At 48.3% G+C, this 19,743-nt stretch overlaps 1 protein-coding gene across 2 annotated transcripts in view; it reads right to left on the bottom strand.

Moving 5' to 3' along the window:
* The window catches only part of LOC122377010 (anoctamin-8-like), a 63,718-nt gene that overhangs the window by 34,396 nt on the left and 9,579 nt on the right, over positions 1 to 19,743 (bottom strand). The window contains exons 1-2 of one of the 2 annotated variants that reach the window (XM_043356985.1): positions 18,137 to 18,230; positions 4,083 to 4,168 (exon numbers count right to left, since the gene is read on the bottom strand). In XM_043356985.1, coding sequence (XP_043212920.1) covers positions 4,083 to 4,160 — 78 coding nt within the window. In that variant the 5' untranslated portion in view covers positions 4,161 to 4,168; positions 18,137 to 18,230. Of the gene's footprint in view, positions 1 to 4,082; positions 4,169 to 18,136; positions 18,231 to 19,743 lie in introns of those variants that run through there. The other variant, XM_043356976.1, reaches the window with a different exon arrangement.

Here is a 19,743-nt window from a genome sequence, read left to right on the forward strand (position 1 = left end):
ATCATCTACTTTTTTGTCAATGGCACTTGTTACAAGACCTTTGACTTCCTCCAGCTTCTTGCTGATAGTGAGTTCTGCTTCTTTAATTTCCATTTTCATCTGCTTCGCAAACTGTGTCTTCTCATGGAGGAACACTCTGCATTCATGACAAATCCAGAAGATATCGTGCTCGGCTATAGCGTTGAAGGCCTTCTCCGTCAGTTCCTGACACCTCGGATGAAACCATTCCTCGCATGATTCACACTGAATGGCAGACTCATTTCCTTTTATAGATTTGCCACACGATTTACGCCCACCTTTGCACGTGTAGCTTACCTTTTGGGTGCGTTTTCCTTTTTTGCCAGCTTTAGACCAAGATTGGGCATCATCATCATGTTCACTCACATCAGAATCAGAGTCACTTACTGTCTGATGATCAGTATCATCAGTGTCGTTGAAAATACCTGTACTCAGTTTTTCTGGATCCTTCTTGGCACAAGAAACCACAACTTTTTGAATTTTCTGCTTTTTGGACTTTTCCGACACGTTTTCATTTTGATTCTGTGTCGTTCTCGGCGCATTTGCCGCTCTTCTTTTTGTCCGTTGACCACCCACCATTTCGTGTTCAATTTGACCGTCGGCAGCAATGACAGCGGTAGGATATTAGGGGTTGGCAATCGGCAGCGGGGGACCGGAGGCACGTCCGCCCGGGACGGAGGTCAAGAGCAAGAGCGACTGTTCTCCTCCAGCCTCACTTAACGACCGACCCAAGCTACACACCAGACCGACCAAAAGGTCAAGATTAGAAAACCACAATGGCAGCATTCCCGCCGCTTCTTGGTTAGCTTCCGGCTAGTTTCAGGCTAAACCTAATCGAAGCAAACAAGAAAAAACTGCGTCCGGTCGTATCGACAGATCACCGGGCGCCAGTCGATATTAGCTGCCAAATGTCGTCACGGCGCTTTGGCCTCTGATTTCCAGAGTCACCCCTCCACCCCCTCCCCTTCACCGACAGGCTGTCACTGATCGTGACGACCTGGCGTGCGGCTCCGGGTTCGTGTGACACGCCACCCCATCGATGTACGATGATGACAGACGAGTGACAGGTCAGGTTCCACGCGCCGCGACACGACCTTCCCGCATGAAGGAAATATGACAAATTCAGATATGGGAACGTAGTAAAGCGCTGAATACGTCCAAGCGACGTACGAAGTCGGGCTGTTTCTCTAAAGTAACGCATTAAATGCAAATTTCGCTGATCATCCATAATTATGATAGGCAGTAAAAAATTATCGGCACGAAGTGCCGCATAGGCAGAAGCCACGATTACGCGCGGCCCCTTCCAACCGACTGTAGTATTCGGACCATCTCCCCTCCCTTTTGCCACTGACGGCTATACGCAGATAGGGGAGAGTGGGGTAATTTGGCCGGTGGTGTAAATTGGCCGCCCCCACCTGTACGCTGTCTAATAAAAGTGAGTGAAATAGCTCTAGTCTCTATTCATTTGTCATGGGTAGAAATAACTGGAGGACAAATGTCAAAACTTTGCCCCTCGTAGTTTTATTCAAAATTAATAAAACGTTAATTTCATTAGAAAATGGTAACTTTTACTTCTGTTTACAAAGTTGTATAACATGTAGTATTTGGGCTAAAAACGAATTCAGACATTATAGCGCCATTCTTGGGGGTGTTCAGCGGTTCCAAGAGCAATTTTATCTAATTCCGTATAGCCGTGATGACTTTATAGACAAAAATTTTCAGAATGACAATATGGGGTAATTTGGCCGGGACTAGCGGGGCAACTTGGCCGGTGCGCTCATGGTCTATATTCTGGGACGGCCGAGTTTTCATGGTCAATTGTACCATAAATGACATGATTCATGACCAACTTTGACTACTTTGATGCCTTACTTCCGATTGGTCAACTGTAAGAGCATGTGACGTCATCAAAGGTTACCAAACGTTTTTTGCTAATAAATCATTACATAAAAATGGTACAGCCGCACAAATGGTCTCATTCTGTTCAGCTCGCCAAGGCGCATCGAATGATATGCTGTATGGCCTTGAAATCACGTGACCTTGAGGTCAAGCGACCATATGCAACGTGACCTGAGGTCAACCTTTGACCTTGACTTCTCAAGGTTAACACATATATCTTTCGATGTGGACTGACGAGAGAATTACGATGGTACTCGAAGTTTTGGTCTAACTTGATTACTTCAAAAGTTATTCGTAAAAAACTGTCTTCGCATCTAGAGCCGTTAATTTGGCTATTTTGACCCCTGTGACCCCTGAGTCAACCTCCAAAATGCGGCAAATGCGGCATAGGACACACGTCATTGCTGAATCTGAAGCCGACTCGCAATATAACAGAAAATCCCGACCGCAAACTAACACCGGCCAAATTGCCCCACACCCCCCGGCCAAATAACCCTGCTAGTGGGGCAATTTGGCCGCCTTGCAGACCTTTGTAATACGTCACAATTTCAATATAAGTAATTACTCTATCATTTCAAGTTCACTGTCCAGTAAAGTAAAATGAATACGACACCTGCCAGCGTTGAGAAAATGCAGAAATGTGTCGTCAATTTGAAGTTATATCGTTTTCTAAAAAAAAAGCGGCCAAATTACCCCACTCTCCCCTACTGATTGATCGGGCGGATGATCAGTGTCAATGTGCACCTGCGTGAGCATGGCTCAATCACAACATCGCGAGCATAACCCAGCCAGAGTAGCGAAACGAACTTCAACTCCGTTGCGGATACCACGCCTGCGTGTCGCGGCTAGCCTGCCATCATCCTACCATCCCACCATCCCGGTTCCTCAGTAACCGCCTCAGCACAGCCAGTAACCGTCTCAGCGCAGCCAGTTCCGGCGCAGACCCAGTTTCCCGACCGACCGAGCAGCGCAGTGAGCACCCCGCGGCGTCGGCGCCGGCGGCGGGCCGTCCGGTCAGGTCGACAATGCCCGTCGGCCGGCCGCTCCCCGGGCCTTTGTGCGTCCCCGGGGCGGCCGCCACGCCACAATGCACCCATATCGACAGACGGAGAAAGGGCTGTCACACGGCACCGCCCACCAGGCAAAACACATCAGCGACGCCAAATGTCTTTTGTGGAACACTATCTTTGGTGGCATGAAGAAAAAACGGTTATATTTGTCCATCATTATGGTCTACGCCACATGCTTGCTCTCTCACCATTGCAAATCAATAGCTATGTATGCACAATCTATCCCGACTCAAGTATTTCTCGACAGACAAGCGCACTGGAGTAGCAGCACTAATTCCAATTAGGCAAATGAGTAAACAGCCTGCTCCCGCTCGGCCGGCCGGCGCCGCGGCGGCGGTCGTATCGGACTATTGAGCTGTATCGGCGTGGCTGATGGTCGGTACGTGCTCACACTCAGCCCCAGACGAGCCGCCATTGAGCGGTTCCACCCCAGCTCTCGACGCCGCCCGCTACTGACGGGCGCTCCATGGCGCCGAATTACTCCGTAGTTATCATACAATCACCACAACGGCTGCTTTGGACGGCTACAGCGGATTAGTCCAATGCAGACCGGAGGCCCAGAGCCCAGGATTGAAAGCGCAATACTCCATCAGTGTGTGGCCATGGCAACCTGGCGAGCTTTCGAACAAACATTACCGGCTCGTGTGCTGGTGGCTGACTGGTGAGCGTGAGCCTGCGTTGGAAGGTCAGCGGGCGAGCAGTACGACCGTCGGCCGGCATTCAGACCCCCCTCCGCCCTCCCCCCTCCCATCGCTGCGGCTACTCCATCACGAGGCCCGAGCCGTCGCTCGCGCAGACAGACCACCGACATGTCGAGGTGACCGAGTGGCCGCCAGTCGATACCCGTTCCATGTCGACAGGCCGACTGGGTCGGGGCAGTCGGCATACGCGCCGAGAGTCGGGGTAGGTCGAGGTTCTAAATTCTCAATGTGCTGGGAAATGTACGAATAATTGAATGGAATTGTATTGAATCACGGATTTTGCGTTGGATCTAGCAATTACTATAAATACTTCACATACCAAATGACGCTGTAAGAAGCAAGCCCGCAAGGACGATGCGATGTTTTCAGTGACGTCAGAGATGCAGACACCTACCTCTGTGGGCACCTCGGTCATCCACAGTGACTTGGAGGTCATCAGGTGACCCGCCTGCGGAATGCGTCGACGCAGCATCTTGCCGGCTGCCAACAGCGGGGAGGGGAGGAAGACGTTGTCAGACACATAAGGTCAAGGTCAAATACACGCATACAAGCACGCCGGCGCAGAATAATACTGCCAGAGTCAGTGAGTCAGTGACGTGATGCTCGTCTCAATCTATCAGTGGCCTAATGCTCCGTTTTTCAGCGCCGCACCGTTCCCTTGTGCCAGTGAAGTATCGTAACAGCGGCTATCAGTTCAAGGACAGAAACTGGTGAGTACGTTGTGGTACACAGAAGTTTACAACATAGAATGACATTACAAGATCTTTGTGTAAAAAACAAAAACAAAAATGTTTTTATCATGAAGTTACCATCATTTTCAAACTTCGCTGACTATTTCACTGAAGGTAAAACACGAATGATGATTAATGATACCATAAAATATATTCCAGGAACACGTAACAGTGCAACGTCCCAAGTTTAAACGAATTGCACTCTCAAAAAAGGGACATATCACATCGTCAGCATACAACCACCCTTGTCCATTCGGCTGCATGTGGCTAACCATCTGAACAGGGGGTTCCTTTCAACCAAGACCTTTGATTGAACCGTGGTATCCAATTCAACAATGGCCGTAATCGTTGCAATGCTGCTCAACTTTACGACCGTCGTGCAACTCCATTCAATTTAAAGGGCTCCCCCTAATATAAATGTACTATAACATGCATTCCTCGGACGATTGCCCAACTAAAAACCAAGTGGATAAGCGAACCTAGCAAGGCGGCACACTCCAAAAGATTCAACAAAACGGCAACTGGACTAATGCGAAAAGCACGCACTAGGGCGATCGTTTACTAGAGAAGGCTGGAAATGAAACTCCACTGCAGTTTCATTAGAAGGACATATCACAGCAATTTGTCATCTGCGTGGCAAAATTAAAGCCAGATGTCAAGCGATGAAACAAACGATAAGTGGTGCCGCCAAAGTTCTGATCGTGTAATCAAGATCAGCACTGAAATTGTTCCCCAATTAAACACCACAAAAGGAGCAGGCAGAATAAACACATGTGTACTGATCCTGAGAAACACCGATTCAATGAAAGTTATGCTCAGCTCAACACACAAACCAAATTGCATCACTAGAAGTTTGCATCACAAATCACCGAGACAATACAACCCAGCTTCAGTCTAGCGTGATCACCCCGAAATGCAGACACTTCAGAACGATAGCATGCCATCACCCGGACGAACCGATCCCACGCGGGCGTATTATTAGCATGTCGATCAGGCCGGCTATAGAGAACAAACTGTCCCGATTACACAGCGCAATTTCGAACTTCGCTCAAACGCTCCACAGTTCACCAAGAGCGCTATTTGGCAGTCAGATGGTAATTATGGCGGAAATCGGGGCCATTGACGATCGGAGCGACATTCACAAAGCGCACTGGTCTGGCACAGCAGTGGCATTTGACCGCCGAGGCCAAATCAGCCGGGCAAGTGGGCAGTCGGACCGAGATTAAATCGGGCGGCGCTTCTGTGCAGCCACGGCGGCCGACGAGGCCAATATGCGACTGGCTTGGCCGGCCCGGGACCGCCAATAGCTCCCCCCCCCTCCCCCTTCTGCAGTCACAACGGCCGACCAGAGCTGGATATAGCCGGGGTTGGAACTGGGAACTACAGCAATGTATGTTGGACCTGATGAGCATCCGGCTCACTTCAGACAGGCTGTTTAGTGATGAGCATTTGGAAGGTGTTAATTTTGTATTTTTAAGCAGAGCACCTGATGACCAAGTTAGAACAAAATTAACTGAAACCATCTGAAACACATATGATGTGAAACTTAACTTTCAGATTAATTTGGAAGCCTAAACTGAAACAACCTTACTCTGGACCTGGTACAAAACTTAGACAGCACTAAACTCAAGGATTTTAGATAGACTTATCTAGAATTGTTGTGAGCACTGTTTTGAGAGACATAGAAATACTTAAAAATATAATAAAAAAGTAACCGTACTCTCATAATTAAAATCAAAAATCAGGCCAGATAATCTCGAGGAGCTTTCGGCTTACGCCTTCTTCAACTTACCTTCTTCAAGAGCGAGTTGAAGAAGGCGTAAGCCGAAGGCTCCTCGAGATTACCTGGCCTTTTTTAAGATTTTTTTATTTTAATTATGAGAGTACGGTTACACTTTTTGATTATATTTTTAAGACTTATCTAGAGACCACAACAGGCTTTGCCCTGCACGAAGTCCAATGACAAAACTTCTAAACAATATAACTAGTCGGTTTACTGTCGCCATGCAATGGACCAATTACCGGCGATGCTGATACCCGCTTAGCTGTCGCAGCTTACACATTAACCCGCGCCCTGCTGGGGGGGGGGGGTGTTTGAACACCCCCTTGTGGTTTTTCGCGAATATCTCAAACACGGCGGCGCTCCGCGCCGCCGTTTTTGGTACACCTTATCATACATCAATTCTACACATGTTGTGAAAATTTCAGACCAAGGTCATTCAAGGTCAGGTCACCAGGTCACTTGAAGTGACCTCACCTCATAAAAAGTTTCAATGTCCGTCATAGCTACACCGAGTGACCGATCGCTTTGAAACTTTCAGCGATTGCTAAGAGTAATAGCACGTACAAAATGTATATCTCAGAATTTTGATATCGATGACCTAAGGTCAGGTCAATTTTGCGACCGCCCCATTATAAGTCAATGAGAGAAAATTGAAATGCGCCTCTTTTGGACGAAATACATTATAAATACTCCCAAACACTGAATTACAACTGGTTTAGACACACTGAACATGAAAATGGTGTCCGTGACCCCTGTTTATGCCCTGAGGTCATCTTAGGTCACGAATGGTATCTAACAGTTTTTCGCAAATAACTTTTGATAGAGGCATGCTAGAGCGATGAAAACGCATTAGATGTGTTCAGCTCGACGATACGGATCGACTGATATGCAATATGACCCTTTCAGGTCAGGTCATGACCTTGACCTGAGGTCAAATTTTCAAGTTGACCTTTCAAGGTCAAGTTAAGTTATAGTTCATTCGATGCGTCTTGACGAGGGGAACACGATGCCGGTAAAAGTAAGCTCGTGCAAGGCTTGGGTCAAAAGTTATTGCAGAAAAAACTGTTTCCAAAAAAATCGGCTATTTTGGCAGTTTTTGCCCCCTGCAGGCAAAACCGTTGACGTTAGGTCAAATCTGAGAGAATTACTCAGAAAGGGCGTTAATAGGGCTATCGAATGCGCTTTTCCGCGGCGCTGTAGCTCTATTGGTTCCCGAGTTATGCGGTGGCATCTTGGAAATTGCCGTCATTCGACCTGGAAATCGGCGAAATTTTGCCTTCAATGACCTCTGGTGACCTGACCTTTGACCTGACCAAAAAATTGACCGAAGTGATTTCGTCATTATTTTTGACGCTCTTTCGAGCGCCGCCTTCCGCGTATCGCTACGTGGCCCAGGAGCCGAGTTACAAGGGGGGGTGTTCAAACACCCCCCCCCCCCAGCAGGGCGTGGAAATCCAGGACCCCCAGCCGGGCGCGGGTTAAGTGGCACCGCGTTGATAGGTAGGGTTTGGAGAACACATTATTTAACACAGTGGGACTCCCCAAGATTACTTAAACTCGGGACTCCCAAATATCGCTTTCCGGGAGAAGGGAGCGTTCTTCGTCCATCAGTCGAGTTTCTGTCCTGTCTGATCGATCACTTATTACGCTGTCTTCTTTTTCATTCCTTTTTTACCGAGACCTGTTGCTCAATACATCATTTGCGAGTCGCCAGATCAGCCATAAATTTCTATGACCTGCCTGTCCGGAAAACATTTTAGGTACGCCGTAATGAGTCTGGCAGGCCGAGCGAGGTGTGTCAGGAGAGCCATTCACTGGACGTCTGGTGAGGTTATGTCCCAGTAACGCAGTAACGTTGGCATTTCTCGGAGAATTCAGCACAGCTCATGTCGTCAGTTCCCGGCTGACTGTCAGCTTCAGGACCAGCGCTGAAGGTCAGACACTGCGTGGAAAGTGAATAAGATCCATACAGAAAAGAGCCGGCGGGCTGACAGGGCGAGACGCGACGTAACTGCCCGGTCTTCTACTGCCAGGATCAGATCACATTTCGGGCGAGACCATACAAGCTCGACGCCAGCGTGTGACTGTAACCCACACTACACCCCACCCCACATCGGACTGCATTTAGCCAATTCAACTGACCACGGTCACTTGGTCACCATAAGTCCGGCATTCCACTAGGGGCTCGTGGTCCAACTCCGTCCAACTGCCCACCGTCTGCCCAGTATCAGTCCCCGCTGCTCAGTCTAAGTCCCCCCCCCCCCGATGTCCAGTCTCAGTACCCCGCTGTCCATTCTCTGACTCCTGCTGTCCAGTTTCAGTCCTCCGCTGTCCAGTCTCAGTTCCCCGCTGTCCAGTGTCAGTACCCCGCTCTCCCGTCTCAGTCCGCCGTCGTTTAGTATGCGTCTACCGCTCAGTCTCAGCCTCAGCTGTTCAGTCTCAGTCACCTTCGCTATCCAGTCCCAGTCCCCCGCCGTCCAGTCTCAGTCTCCTGCGGTCCAATCTCAGGGTCCTGCCGTCCAGTCTCAGTCCGCCGTCGTTTAGTCTCAGTCCGCCGCCAGTTTCAGTCCCCCCGCTGTTCAGCCTCAGTCCCCTGCTGTCCAGTCTCATTCCGCCGTCGTTTACTCTCAGTCCACCGCTCAATGGCTATTTATCGTCAGACGGAAATGACAGCAGTGGACGCCGGACTGCGAACGACGCCGGCACGATCGCCGAAAACGGCCGCCCTGACGGCCACCGAAACGACGAGAAACATAGTCCAGACACAGATCAAATGGCGGGACAGAGGCATCAAGCAGGAAAAGACAGCAGGCGACGAGCAGACAGCGGGCAGATAATAGCAGACAGATAGGAAGACACAGCAGTTAGAAGGAGGGTGGACACTGGACAGTGGACACTCGGCAGAGACAGAGGACAGAGGACAGGTGACAGAGACAGGACAAGATATTACGGTCATGCGGCGAGACAGCTATATCGAGAGGAGGAAAGCGAAAAGCGACTAGAAGACTAGAAGAGAAGAGATCTTTAAAGAAAAGCGACTAGAAGCGAATAAAGGAGAACTTTAAATCTATATTATGAAATTACAGAGTTAAAGACAAGATGAGAACAAATAACGGATGGCTGGGGTGGCGCAGCAGCATCCAACAGAAAACAGCTAGCGGAGGACAGCGGACGGACGACTGGTGGATCTCTGAAGACGCTGACATGACATCTCATCTCGGCATGACGACACTGCGACATCGGGAAAACCGTCCAGACATCAGTCGCGAGAAATTCACGGGTCAGCAGACATAGTTCACCACGGCAGATCAGAGGCTCTGCGCGAGATTATTCCGAAAACAGAAGGGAAGTTATGGCCCCAGAGGGAGCATGGACGAAAAATATGGTCCTAGACTCCCAAAGGAAACCAGAGGTTAAGCTACCATCGGTATTATTTTCATTGTTTTCATAAGGACCCACGTGCTGTGCTTTTACTGTTATAGTATCAACGAGCTGTCCATGTTTCCAGCACGTGTCGCGTGTGTCTGTGTAATGTCATTTGCGGCCCAACTAGACAGCTATTACCGCCATATGACCCGACAGAAGCGGCAACAATCCAGGCACGTGCCACAGACACCACCGATCCCGATAAACGTTTACGTGACCCCCAGGGTAACAAGATTGCGGCAAGAAACATAGCGAATGGTTCGGGAATGGACCATTACCAGCATTTGAAATCAATTCCAGCTGACAGCGCGATAATTGAGAATCGGAAATCGATCATCGGAAACGAGTGAGGCATTACGGAGATTGACTAAAGCGCGCGGCTAGAGAGTGTGGTGTGCGTGCTGGGGCATTCCACGTCAAATCGAACAAAAATCGGCTGTTTTGCACCTTACCATCAGCGATTTCATTATAAATTTGTGAGCGAGTTCCTGTGTCGCCCCGAACATTACATTGATGTTTTTTGCACATTCTGACCACAGGTCTTCTAAATATAGGGCATCGAATTTTTACAAAATGTTGCATCTTTATATTTTTGAACAACCTTAACTTTGGTTGTACTTGTTTGATTTGAATGAAATAAACCTTACTGTTTAGGTAATTTCTTAAGCATTTGTTTAGAATTGCACCTACTTAAATATATGACCTTGAAATTGCTTAACTCTGTTCTTAAGCACAAAAATTGAAATAGCAAAAAACACGTCACCTTCGATTTGGCTAATTTTTATATATTTTATTGCCTACCATATTTTTAACAACCTGTGAAAAAATTAGAGTGGGCCATTCATAAGTTTTGAAGAAAATGGCACATATGCAAACGTATGTTAGCACGCGCAGTGGAGGGGGAAGAGTGAATTTCGCCCCACCCCTCCTGTTTTTCGCCAATATCTCATAGTATTAATGCGAAATTAGTTATAGCTACCTGTCCAAAATTGAATTGCACATCTCATCGTGCAAGCAAGAAGAAAATCGGTTCACAACTGGTCTAGTAATAGCGGTGTAAAGTAAACATCCTGTCGCCGCGGCGACGCGGCGACTCGGCAGCCGGCGCCGACCGCTACGCGCCGCCTGAATTGTAGACTGTGCCGGGACGGAACGGAACGGTTCCGTCTTTACATCGCGCTCCTTACCGCTGATTACGTTCGATTCGCGTCAAATTTTGTGAGAAGACTAAGAAATGTACAGGCAATCTTATGGTGTAAGAATTTTGAAAATCGGTTCGTAAACAATTGAAATATGAACGTGTAAACACAAAATTGTGATTGCTGCGTTTCCCGCGTCGGCCGATCCCGCCTCAGCCGGCGACATGTTACTCTTAAGTCTTAGGTGGTCTCTAACTGCCATATTTATTATTGGATTAACTAGAAATGCCCATACATACTCAAAAATGTATATTCTTTCGTATAGTTAAGATAAAAAGACGTGAAGATATCGTGGTGTGATAATGTTTTCGTTGAATTTTTGGCTTCATGATGCATTTCCACACGGCTCAAAATTCACCGAAAAATACCGTTTGCCTGAGACACTTTTACTATGGAACTTGAATGCTTGACTACGATGACTATGTATTTCCATTCTCGCAGAGTTTGGGATATCACTTATCAGCAATCATTCATTTCAGAAAGTGTACACAAGCAAGCATGTCTTGACTCTGTCTTTCAAGGTCACGCACGGTTGCTGATGTTGATGCATGAAAACGGCGTTTGCCGCGAGAGTTATGAATGGCCCACTCCAATTTTTTCACAGATGGTTAGGAACATTGTGACGGACATAATATGTAAAAATTACCCGAATCGAAGGTGACGTGTTTTTTGCTATTTAAATTTTTCTGTTTTAATTCAAGGTCAAATGCATTTCAAGGTCACTTCAATTTGATTTTATAATTAAAAATCAAAGCCTTATCAATTGCCTACAAGACCCTGTTAATATCATTTTGATATCAGAAAAGGAACCAGAGTTATAGACATTTAAAAAATTGATGTGTGGCATTTTTGGCTATATTCAATGACCTATATCTCAGCGATACTTTATCAAATTTCGAAAATATTATACGTAACTCAGTTTTGAACCATGCCCAGTCTGCCTATAAATTTTCAGAAAAGTCGAAGGGGATGACGGATTTCGGTGTTTGATTTGACGTGGAATGCCCCTGCTATTTGTGGCTACTCTCCAGAACAGCTCGGCTGATCTCTGGATAGGTTTGGTCTAAGACTGAAATGTGATCCAGCGATTGATGGGCAGACGGCAGAAGTCGACAAATAGCAGTTGACATAACGCTTGGAGCTCACAGGCAAAATCCGCCTTTGACATTCGAAACTTTTACTTCGCCCAGGCATAAAACCGGCATCGGGTTGTTCAATCTTACTTCGTCACTCTAGCTACTACTTCCAGCCCTGCATCTGCTCTATCCCAGAAAATGTCCCTGCCATTCAGCAAAATATTACTAATGATAAACACCAGTAATCTCAAAATCCCCTGACAACAAAGAAGGCAGCACCAAAGCAGCTGCTCAACCAACGTGCTCGCCTGGCCAACTGGCATAACACATACCAGACCGGGTCAAGATCAATGGGTGGAGCCAGCGAGGGATCAACAGAAAGTGGTTGGTTGCAGCGTTGATATGTGAGCTGCAGTTGGGATTGCCGCCGGCAAATGTCAGTCCAGGGAATGAGATGGAATGTCAAAGCATGTCAGCTCGATAAAGCAGAATAATAACCGGGGATGGAAGTAAGCCCCAGGAAGTCTGACAAAAAAAAAAATCACGCAACAGCTTATACAGACAACAGCTTGTAAGTACTAATCACTTAAATCTGTAGGTGATGTGAGGACAGGTAGCTGCATCAGCAGAATTCCTCTTAGCTCCTACACGTCTACTGATATGAGCGTCGGACCAGCATACTCATCCGTACACCATCACATTTCCTACCACCTCAGTGTCCCCATCAGACACCAGCCGGGGCCGGGCCGCCGGCGCCGACTCTGGAGGGTCATTCCGGCTGACATGTGGGCCAGCGGGGCTCTCTGTCACATGGCGACGGCCGAGCACCACGAGAAAAGGCCGCCCGGACTATCTTTTGTCTCCAGAACCTCGTGATCAACACTCCGTGAAAACCAGCCGACAGTTATGATGCTGGAAAAGGATTGGTTTAATAGTTACATTAAGAACATTTTTTCCTGAGCGAAGAAGGTATTTTCAAAATATTACCATCATTAGTCAAGCCCCGCTTGCAGTTATGCAAGATCTATGACAAATAAGGACAGCTGAAGCTATTGTTCGGAATCGGAACCTCTATTACTCGGGACGTCAATCAGACCTATTTTCAGACGCCATCTGTCAGAGAGACATCCAACTAGCTCCACTGATACCGGCGGAGTTGCGGCGGCGAGCACTTCTGACTCCTCTCCAAAGTTGTCCGCGGAGCGAATTAGCTGAGTGGCCGCGCCCCATCCACTGCCGACGCAGAGTCGAGCGATGACACGCTGCCGGCGCCAGATGGCCATTGGCGGCAACCGGGCCACTTGCCACGGATTCCCGGCCGATTTATCAACAGTTCTGGGCCATTTCACCGGCCAGTTTGTCGCGTTATTCGCGATAAAACGTCCTCTCCAGCCTTCAGCGGCCGGCATTGATGGCCCTGTGAAAGCCCTCGCCCAGTGCGACGGCCCGTTTGCATTAGCTGAGTCCGGCTGGTGCTCATGGAGCCGCTATCCGGGGCTCTCTGCGGCCTTCCGCCGGCTAGGAACTGCCGTCAAAGAGACCCCGCCCGTGGTGGAGCCTCTTGCCGGTGAGAGCACGGTACCCCACCGTCGCGTGATCGCCGGTCGTTTCCGTAACAGGTGCGGGTGCCACAGGTCCTTCGGCCAGTCACCGGGCTCACCTGGCGGGACCGTGCCAGCCACGCGGTGGAACCTCACTCATTAATCAGGGGAAGTCAGGGCAGAGGAGCGGATCAGGGCGACAGGGGGCGACCAGGGGCATATTAGCGTCTGACGTAGTTTAGTTTAGTGTCCACCCAACAATTGTCGATATGGTTAGGAGCTTAGCATGGTCATAAGTTTAGCGAACATTCAGTTTTAAAAAGGTATAAATAGTCTGGAATTTTTCTACACAAGGAAGTCCCATTTTCGGCATGCGAGTCACAAAAGTCGGTATTAGCAGAAATCGGTCAAACCAAAGTGAGAATAATAGATATTTATACGCCATAGACCCACATTTCGGTCCACCTCAGCGTCAATCTTAGGTAAAGCGATGGCTATTTTACCCGTCTGAAGTTTCCGCTAAATAACAAATCGAACGAAATAGAAACGGCAATGAGAGATGAATGTCTGAGAGCCCAGATCAAATCTCGATTTCGTGCTGCCTTTGCATTTCTGAACAGGCCGATGGCCGATGGGACGGAAACCGCCGATCAAAATGTCATCAGCACCCAGCGCATTTTCCGCTAAACGAATCACGCGTGCCATCAATACAGGCTCCGTCGAGGGTGTGATGCTGTTTGGTTTCTGCACCACTGGAATCGTATCGATGAGGTGACAATTTATAGACGCTCAAATGGAACCTCTAGTATTGGTTCGCCGAATATCGTGGGTGTTGGTGCTACGGTAGGCGGCGTAAAACTTCTCACAAGACCCACTTGGCGAGATTACCTGCCTCAGGCACTGGTTGTTCACAGAATGTCCATTGTTTGGATGGCTTGCTCCACGGCCACTCAACAGTCGGCTTTGTGTTCGACGTGCTATGAATGTCAAGGGTTGCAAGCGTCGGCTGTTCCATTCTCATTGGGAAGACAGCAAAAGCTAGTAAGCAGGAATGTAATCAGTAACAGTATGCACACATATGTATATCATGTATCCAAACGCTGTCCAAAGCCCGAAGTGTTAAAGTCGTCCAATTCAATTATATTATTTTACGGCTGTCTCACATACTAGGTTTATCGTACAGCACAGCCAATACATTTTCCAGATCAAAGTTTTCCATATCAAAGCCTGACAAAATAACGAACTCAAAGAAAACCAACAAAAGAATATGTTTGCAACAGGAAACTGAGAAGTTCAGCCAGGCCTGAAAAGCTACACAACAGCTCCGAACTAAAAATAGATCATTGATGAGGAAACATTTATATAATAATTCCTCTTAACAATATTTGAAATCTTGCAATGGGCTCATTCACTTTAGTTTCTTTGCAGCTATTCAACGGGTTATTTAACCGAAAACCGATTCGATATTTTAGAAGTGAAATGCTATTGTCTACGTCTTGCTCTACTGAAGCCAGCCGTGTTGTTTTAGGGCCTTGGAAACATGCGTCAAACTCATGGATTCCCAGACATTAAGCTACAACACATGGTCATAATTTATTGAAGTGCAAAAGATAGCAGAAGTGAGACGACAGCACAAAGTCATCTATATGCTATCCACCGCCCGAAGCATCTTCTCCAAGTCATAACTCCCAACAGCAGTCTCCTCTGAAATTCATGGCATATTTATTTCATGTCCGATAAAAATTATGTCATGGTCCCCATCCACCACGCTCGGCCGCTGGGACAGCGGCATAAATAACACAGACCTAGCGCGACAGCATGGCACCCCATTTACCAGTGGCTATATTCGGTGATAGCTAAATATGACGGGGACAAAGGGCGGCCGCCGACGGTCGGTGAAAGCGGCGGCGGGCCGGACAGTGGGCCACAATTACCGTCTTTGTTCCAGCGGTGCCGGGAGTCCCACGACCCATCAGGGCTAGGGAACACGCCCGATGGAGCGATGACTAACGAATGGGTGGCCGGTACCACCCGGTGACTTGGGACTGGTGGTCACTGATGGTCCACTTCAGATCAACCTGTGGTCCACTGCCAGACCACGAGGGGACCATCAGGAGCCCACGAATGGCACAGAATAAGTTCGGCCAGGGATCAGCTGCTATAGCTGGATAATTGCCATCCGAAAAAAACTTCGCCGCAATAAAATTTATGAGACGAAGCCACGGGGACAGCTATGATGCAATGGTTCGGAGACGGCAGTCAGGGCAGTCATGGGAATAGTTGCCGGAACTGAGACGAAATCAGTAGGGATAATAAGTTACAAGAACAGCTGCTGAAGCAGCAAGGGAAACAATGGATGGAAAATAACTTTAAGACGGTGGCGGGGTTGGCCGCGAGGGTATCGAGTATAGGGTGGTGATCACGGCAGTGTCACCAAGCCCAGACGCGTGCACAGCTGCTGAGCGGGTCACACAAGTGAGGGACCACACGTGCCATCTGTGAGGCTCTGCCACTTGTGGCCCGGCCGACTGTGACCGGTCGATACCGATCGGTGCAGCGGGACAGCTCGGTCACTGCCGGCGGCACCAGGGCCGGCACCAGCAGCGTCACCAGTGCCGACATAGCCGCACCAGACGCTGCCCAGACGCTGCTCAGGCCGTGTTGTCACAGGCCGACACAGCCCGTGTGTCCAGAGATGAAAAACAAACGGAGACGACAAGCGCTCGGACGACAGACCAGCAGACCAGCCATCATTTCCAGACTCGCTCACACAGTCAGCCTGAGCGGCTGAACCGCGCACCGAATAAACCTCGCGAGCATTATGGAACAACGGTCTGTGTTGTGCGAGCAAACAGACCAAATTGAACTGACGTGAGCCTACCATTAAGTGAATCCGGCCGGCTCCACTCCATCACCCGGGCTAATGGTTACAGGGGAGTCGCACGATGTCGTGCTCAGCAGCCATTGCCGGTTGGAGGCGGGCCGGTTTGTGGCTGGTACGGGCTGTGAAGGACAACCCTGTGCACAAGGCGCGCAGGGCCTCATACGATATGCAGACTGGTTGAGACGCTCAGTTCGTGGAAAGGGCAGAGTGAGACCACGACGATGCCAGGCCATCGGATAACGTAGACTTCCAGATAGCCAGGTGCTGATAATAGCACCAGAAAAAAATCTCGTCACATTCAGTAACATTGTGTGGGCAGTTGGGCACATAGATCCGACACTATGGACCACACAAGCACCACAGCAATGGTGATAGGAATCGGGAATATGGTCCAGCTTAAGACCATTTTCAGGAAAGTGACCACAAAAACACCGAACAAGACAGACACTTTCTCGGCCAAATTGCACTTTACCGCCAGAAAATAATGTTAAAATGCCCAGTGTCAAGATAATGAGCATTCAGAAACTACGGTCAATGTCGCTGGACATTGCGTTACAAACAATCCAATTTTATTGAATCACGGCATTTTTTAGAGCAGCGACCAGCACGACTGCAGAAAACAAAGTCGCAGTGGTATCAGAGGACCAAACAGTTTTGAAGCACCGAGGAGGGTCGCCGAAGTCCAATACGCCAGGCCCCTTAGGAAATTACAAAGGGTAGCCTGGCAGTCGCAGTGAATTGGCAGGAGCGCCATTCTAACCTCCGTCGTGACAAAGGCGAAGTAGCTCCAGCGGCCACGAACATCGATAGCATTAACAGTGAACAACGGACATAAAACAAATAATACCGGCTATGCATGACAGTAATGTTGCGTTACACGAAGCAGTTGGATCGGGACAAAAGGTGGTCAGAAGCGAAAGCCGAAAGGGGTTCGATTCTCATGGATCATATAATTAACGATCAGCAGTTTACAAAGATCAGCATAAATGAGAGATGCATATCATTGTCATTTATGACATTGCTGTTTACACCTTCAAAATAAAAAAAACATGTTTTACTCTTTGTACTATTCTTGAAATGCAGTACTCACACCATAGCATAATCGAGCATACATTACGCAAAATACATGCAGTGCTAAACATATGTGAAATTAATGAAAATAGCCATACCGTAAGGTGGGGCTATTTGAGACAGTGGGGCTATTTGAGACAGTATTTAAAATTGCTATAAAATAAAAACCACTTAAAATTTATGCTTACTTTTTTGCTCAGGCGATTTACTGCTCGATTCCACACCTCCCTGAGCAAAAATATCACACAAAAATCAAACGATCTTCATTTTATAGCGATTTTAAATACTGTCTCAAATAGCCCCACTGTCTCAAATAGCCCCACTTTACGGTACTGATAAAAGGCAGAGTGAAGATAAGATGAGCAAACACAGTTGTAATATTATCAGTAAACCTAAAATAAATACGATCCGTGCAAAAAGAAGTGTATCGTGCAACGAGGGTCTGTTTGAATATTCAATAACTCCGACAGGACCGACATGCTTGATGAATTGACAAATGAACTGCGCAATTTTTAGGGCCTCTTTAATCTCAAGCAATCATTCAACAACCCAGAACAAAAATCGAATAAACGGCATCTCGAAACCCAGACTCAGTAAATGCACGCATCGCGGGAAACCGCAGAACACTTCAGATGTTACTTAAACTCAGCCTTTGATAAAATAAGCAAAGCTCCTTCTAGAGCCCGCCTAAGCCCGGCGATTCTCGGTTCAACAGAGCACCAGGACGGTCTGTTTACCTGATTGAAGGCGCCTGTCGTCACTGGCTCGAGAATCTCGCAGCGATCAGGGGGCGCCTGCCGGAGCTCCGAGCCGCACCATACCGAGACAGGCCAGCGGTGGCGGTGGTGGCGGCGGCGGCGGCGGCGCGGGCGGCCGCTCCGGGCGGGGGCGGCACACTGCTCGGCCGGTCGACCCGGTGCCGCCCCCCGGACCGTCCGGAAACACTGGCCGAGCGCGCATCAATATCGGCCGCCGCCCGACCGCGCGCCGAGCCCCGCCGCCCGCACTGGGTCAACGGGACGGATCCTCTCGGCGGCTTCAGAGGCCGGTGTTATAATGCTGCGTGGTCACCGGGATGTGGTAAAGCTAGCGCCGCTGGAGAGCTACTGGATCAAAGGCACCTCTCCGTGCTGGGTTTATTTTTAATGAAATGATGTCAAGCCATCAAGTCCTTTAAATTCATTAAATAGGCACAAGATTTTACATGAGGAATAACGCCTCTGTTAGTCATTAACCGTCTATTGAGTAAAGCATAGCCGCCGCAAACGTGGCGGAAATTTGCACGCAAGGCATTTAACATGGTCCGATGGTGCCATATTCACGGCATGTGAGGTAATGGGTTATATTCGACAACGTCCATAATCGGGCGGTACGCCAAAGCATGCGCGGAGCAGTGCGCTGAAATACTTCACGGACCTACCAAGAGATGGCTCTGGTAGTCATTCCTGCAGTGGTATACTGTGCCGCTGTACTTGGTGTCCGGCGGTACAGCATACCACGCCAGGCAGCGACTGGCAGAGCCATCTGTTGACGGAGCGGGGTGAGCAGTTTTTCCCTACGTGCTGTAGTTACGAAAATAAAGGCACTGCATAGCGACGTAAGTGATGATAAGACGAAGGGTTCAGAAAGAGAGGTGCTCTTTGCCAGGGCTCGTCAAGTTCGGGCGCGAGGTTGGTATCGGCAGCAAGATTAGTTATTTTGCTAATAATCGGCAACAATGCGAGAATGCCTTTACTTTTTTGGCACAGTCAGTCCAAAACATGTTTTCCCGATGCAACGCAGGGCTGATCATTTAAAATGCCACAAATTAACCACCCGTTTATTAGGCTGCCATATTCACTAAATATTGCATATGGCTGTCGTGTATGGAAGCAATTGCAATTGTTTATGACTTACATTGTCCGTCAGTTTCGCCAGCCGCTTCAATCATATTTCATCTCCCCCTCCAAAAAAAAAGCCAAGCCCAGTTTTATACTATAGAATTAATTAAATGAAAACCGAAGTGATTTTCATATAATTCGACTTCTTCCAGTCTTCTTCAAACATATGAAAAAACTCGCCCGTGTATTCTCACGGTTAGAAGAAACTCGTTTCGTACTAAACCCCACGAAATATGATTTCATGAAATCTCAGATAAAATATTTGGGCTTCATATTACACAAGATAGGGAATTATGGCCTCCATCGGGGAGTGGTTTCCTTCTCCACACTTGCACCGTAGTCGTCACCGCTATAATAAAAAAATCAATATAAGACGGCAGGAGGCGCCTATAACGCTCATCTCTGCAATTAGATCAGCTACTTTTTGTGCACTGAATAAAAAGAAGCACATTATTCAGCGCTGT

Source organism: Amphibalanus amphitrite, unplaced genomic scaffold, assembly GCF_019059575.1.
Source record: "Amphibalanus amphitrite isolate SeventyFive unplaced genomic scaffold, NRLGWU_Aamphi_draft 000043F_arrow, whole genome shotgun sequence".
Lineage (NCBI taxonomy): Eukaryota > Metazoa > Arthropoda > Thecostraca > Balanomorpha > Balanidae > Amphibalanus > Amphibalanus amphitrite.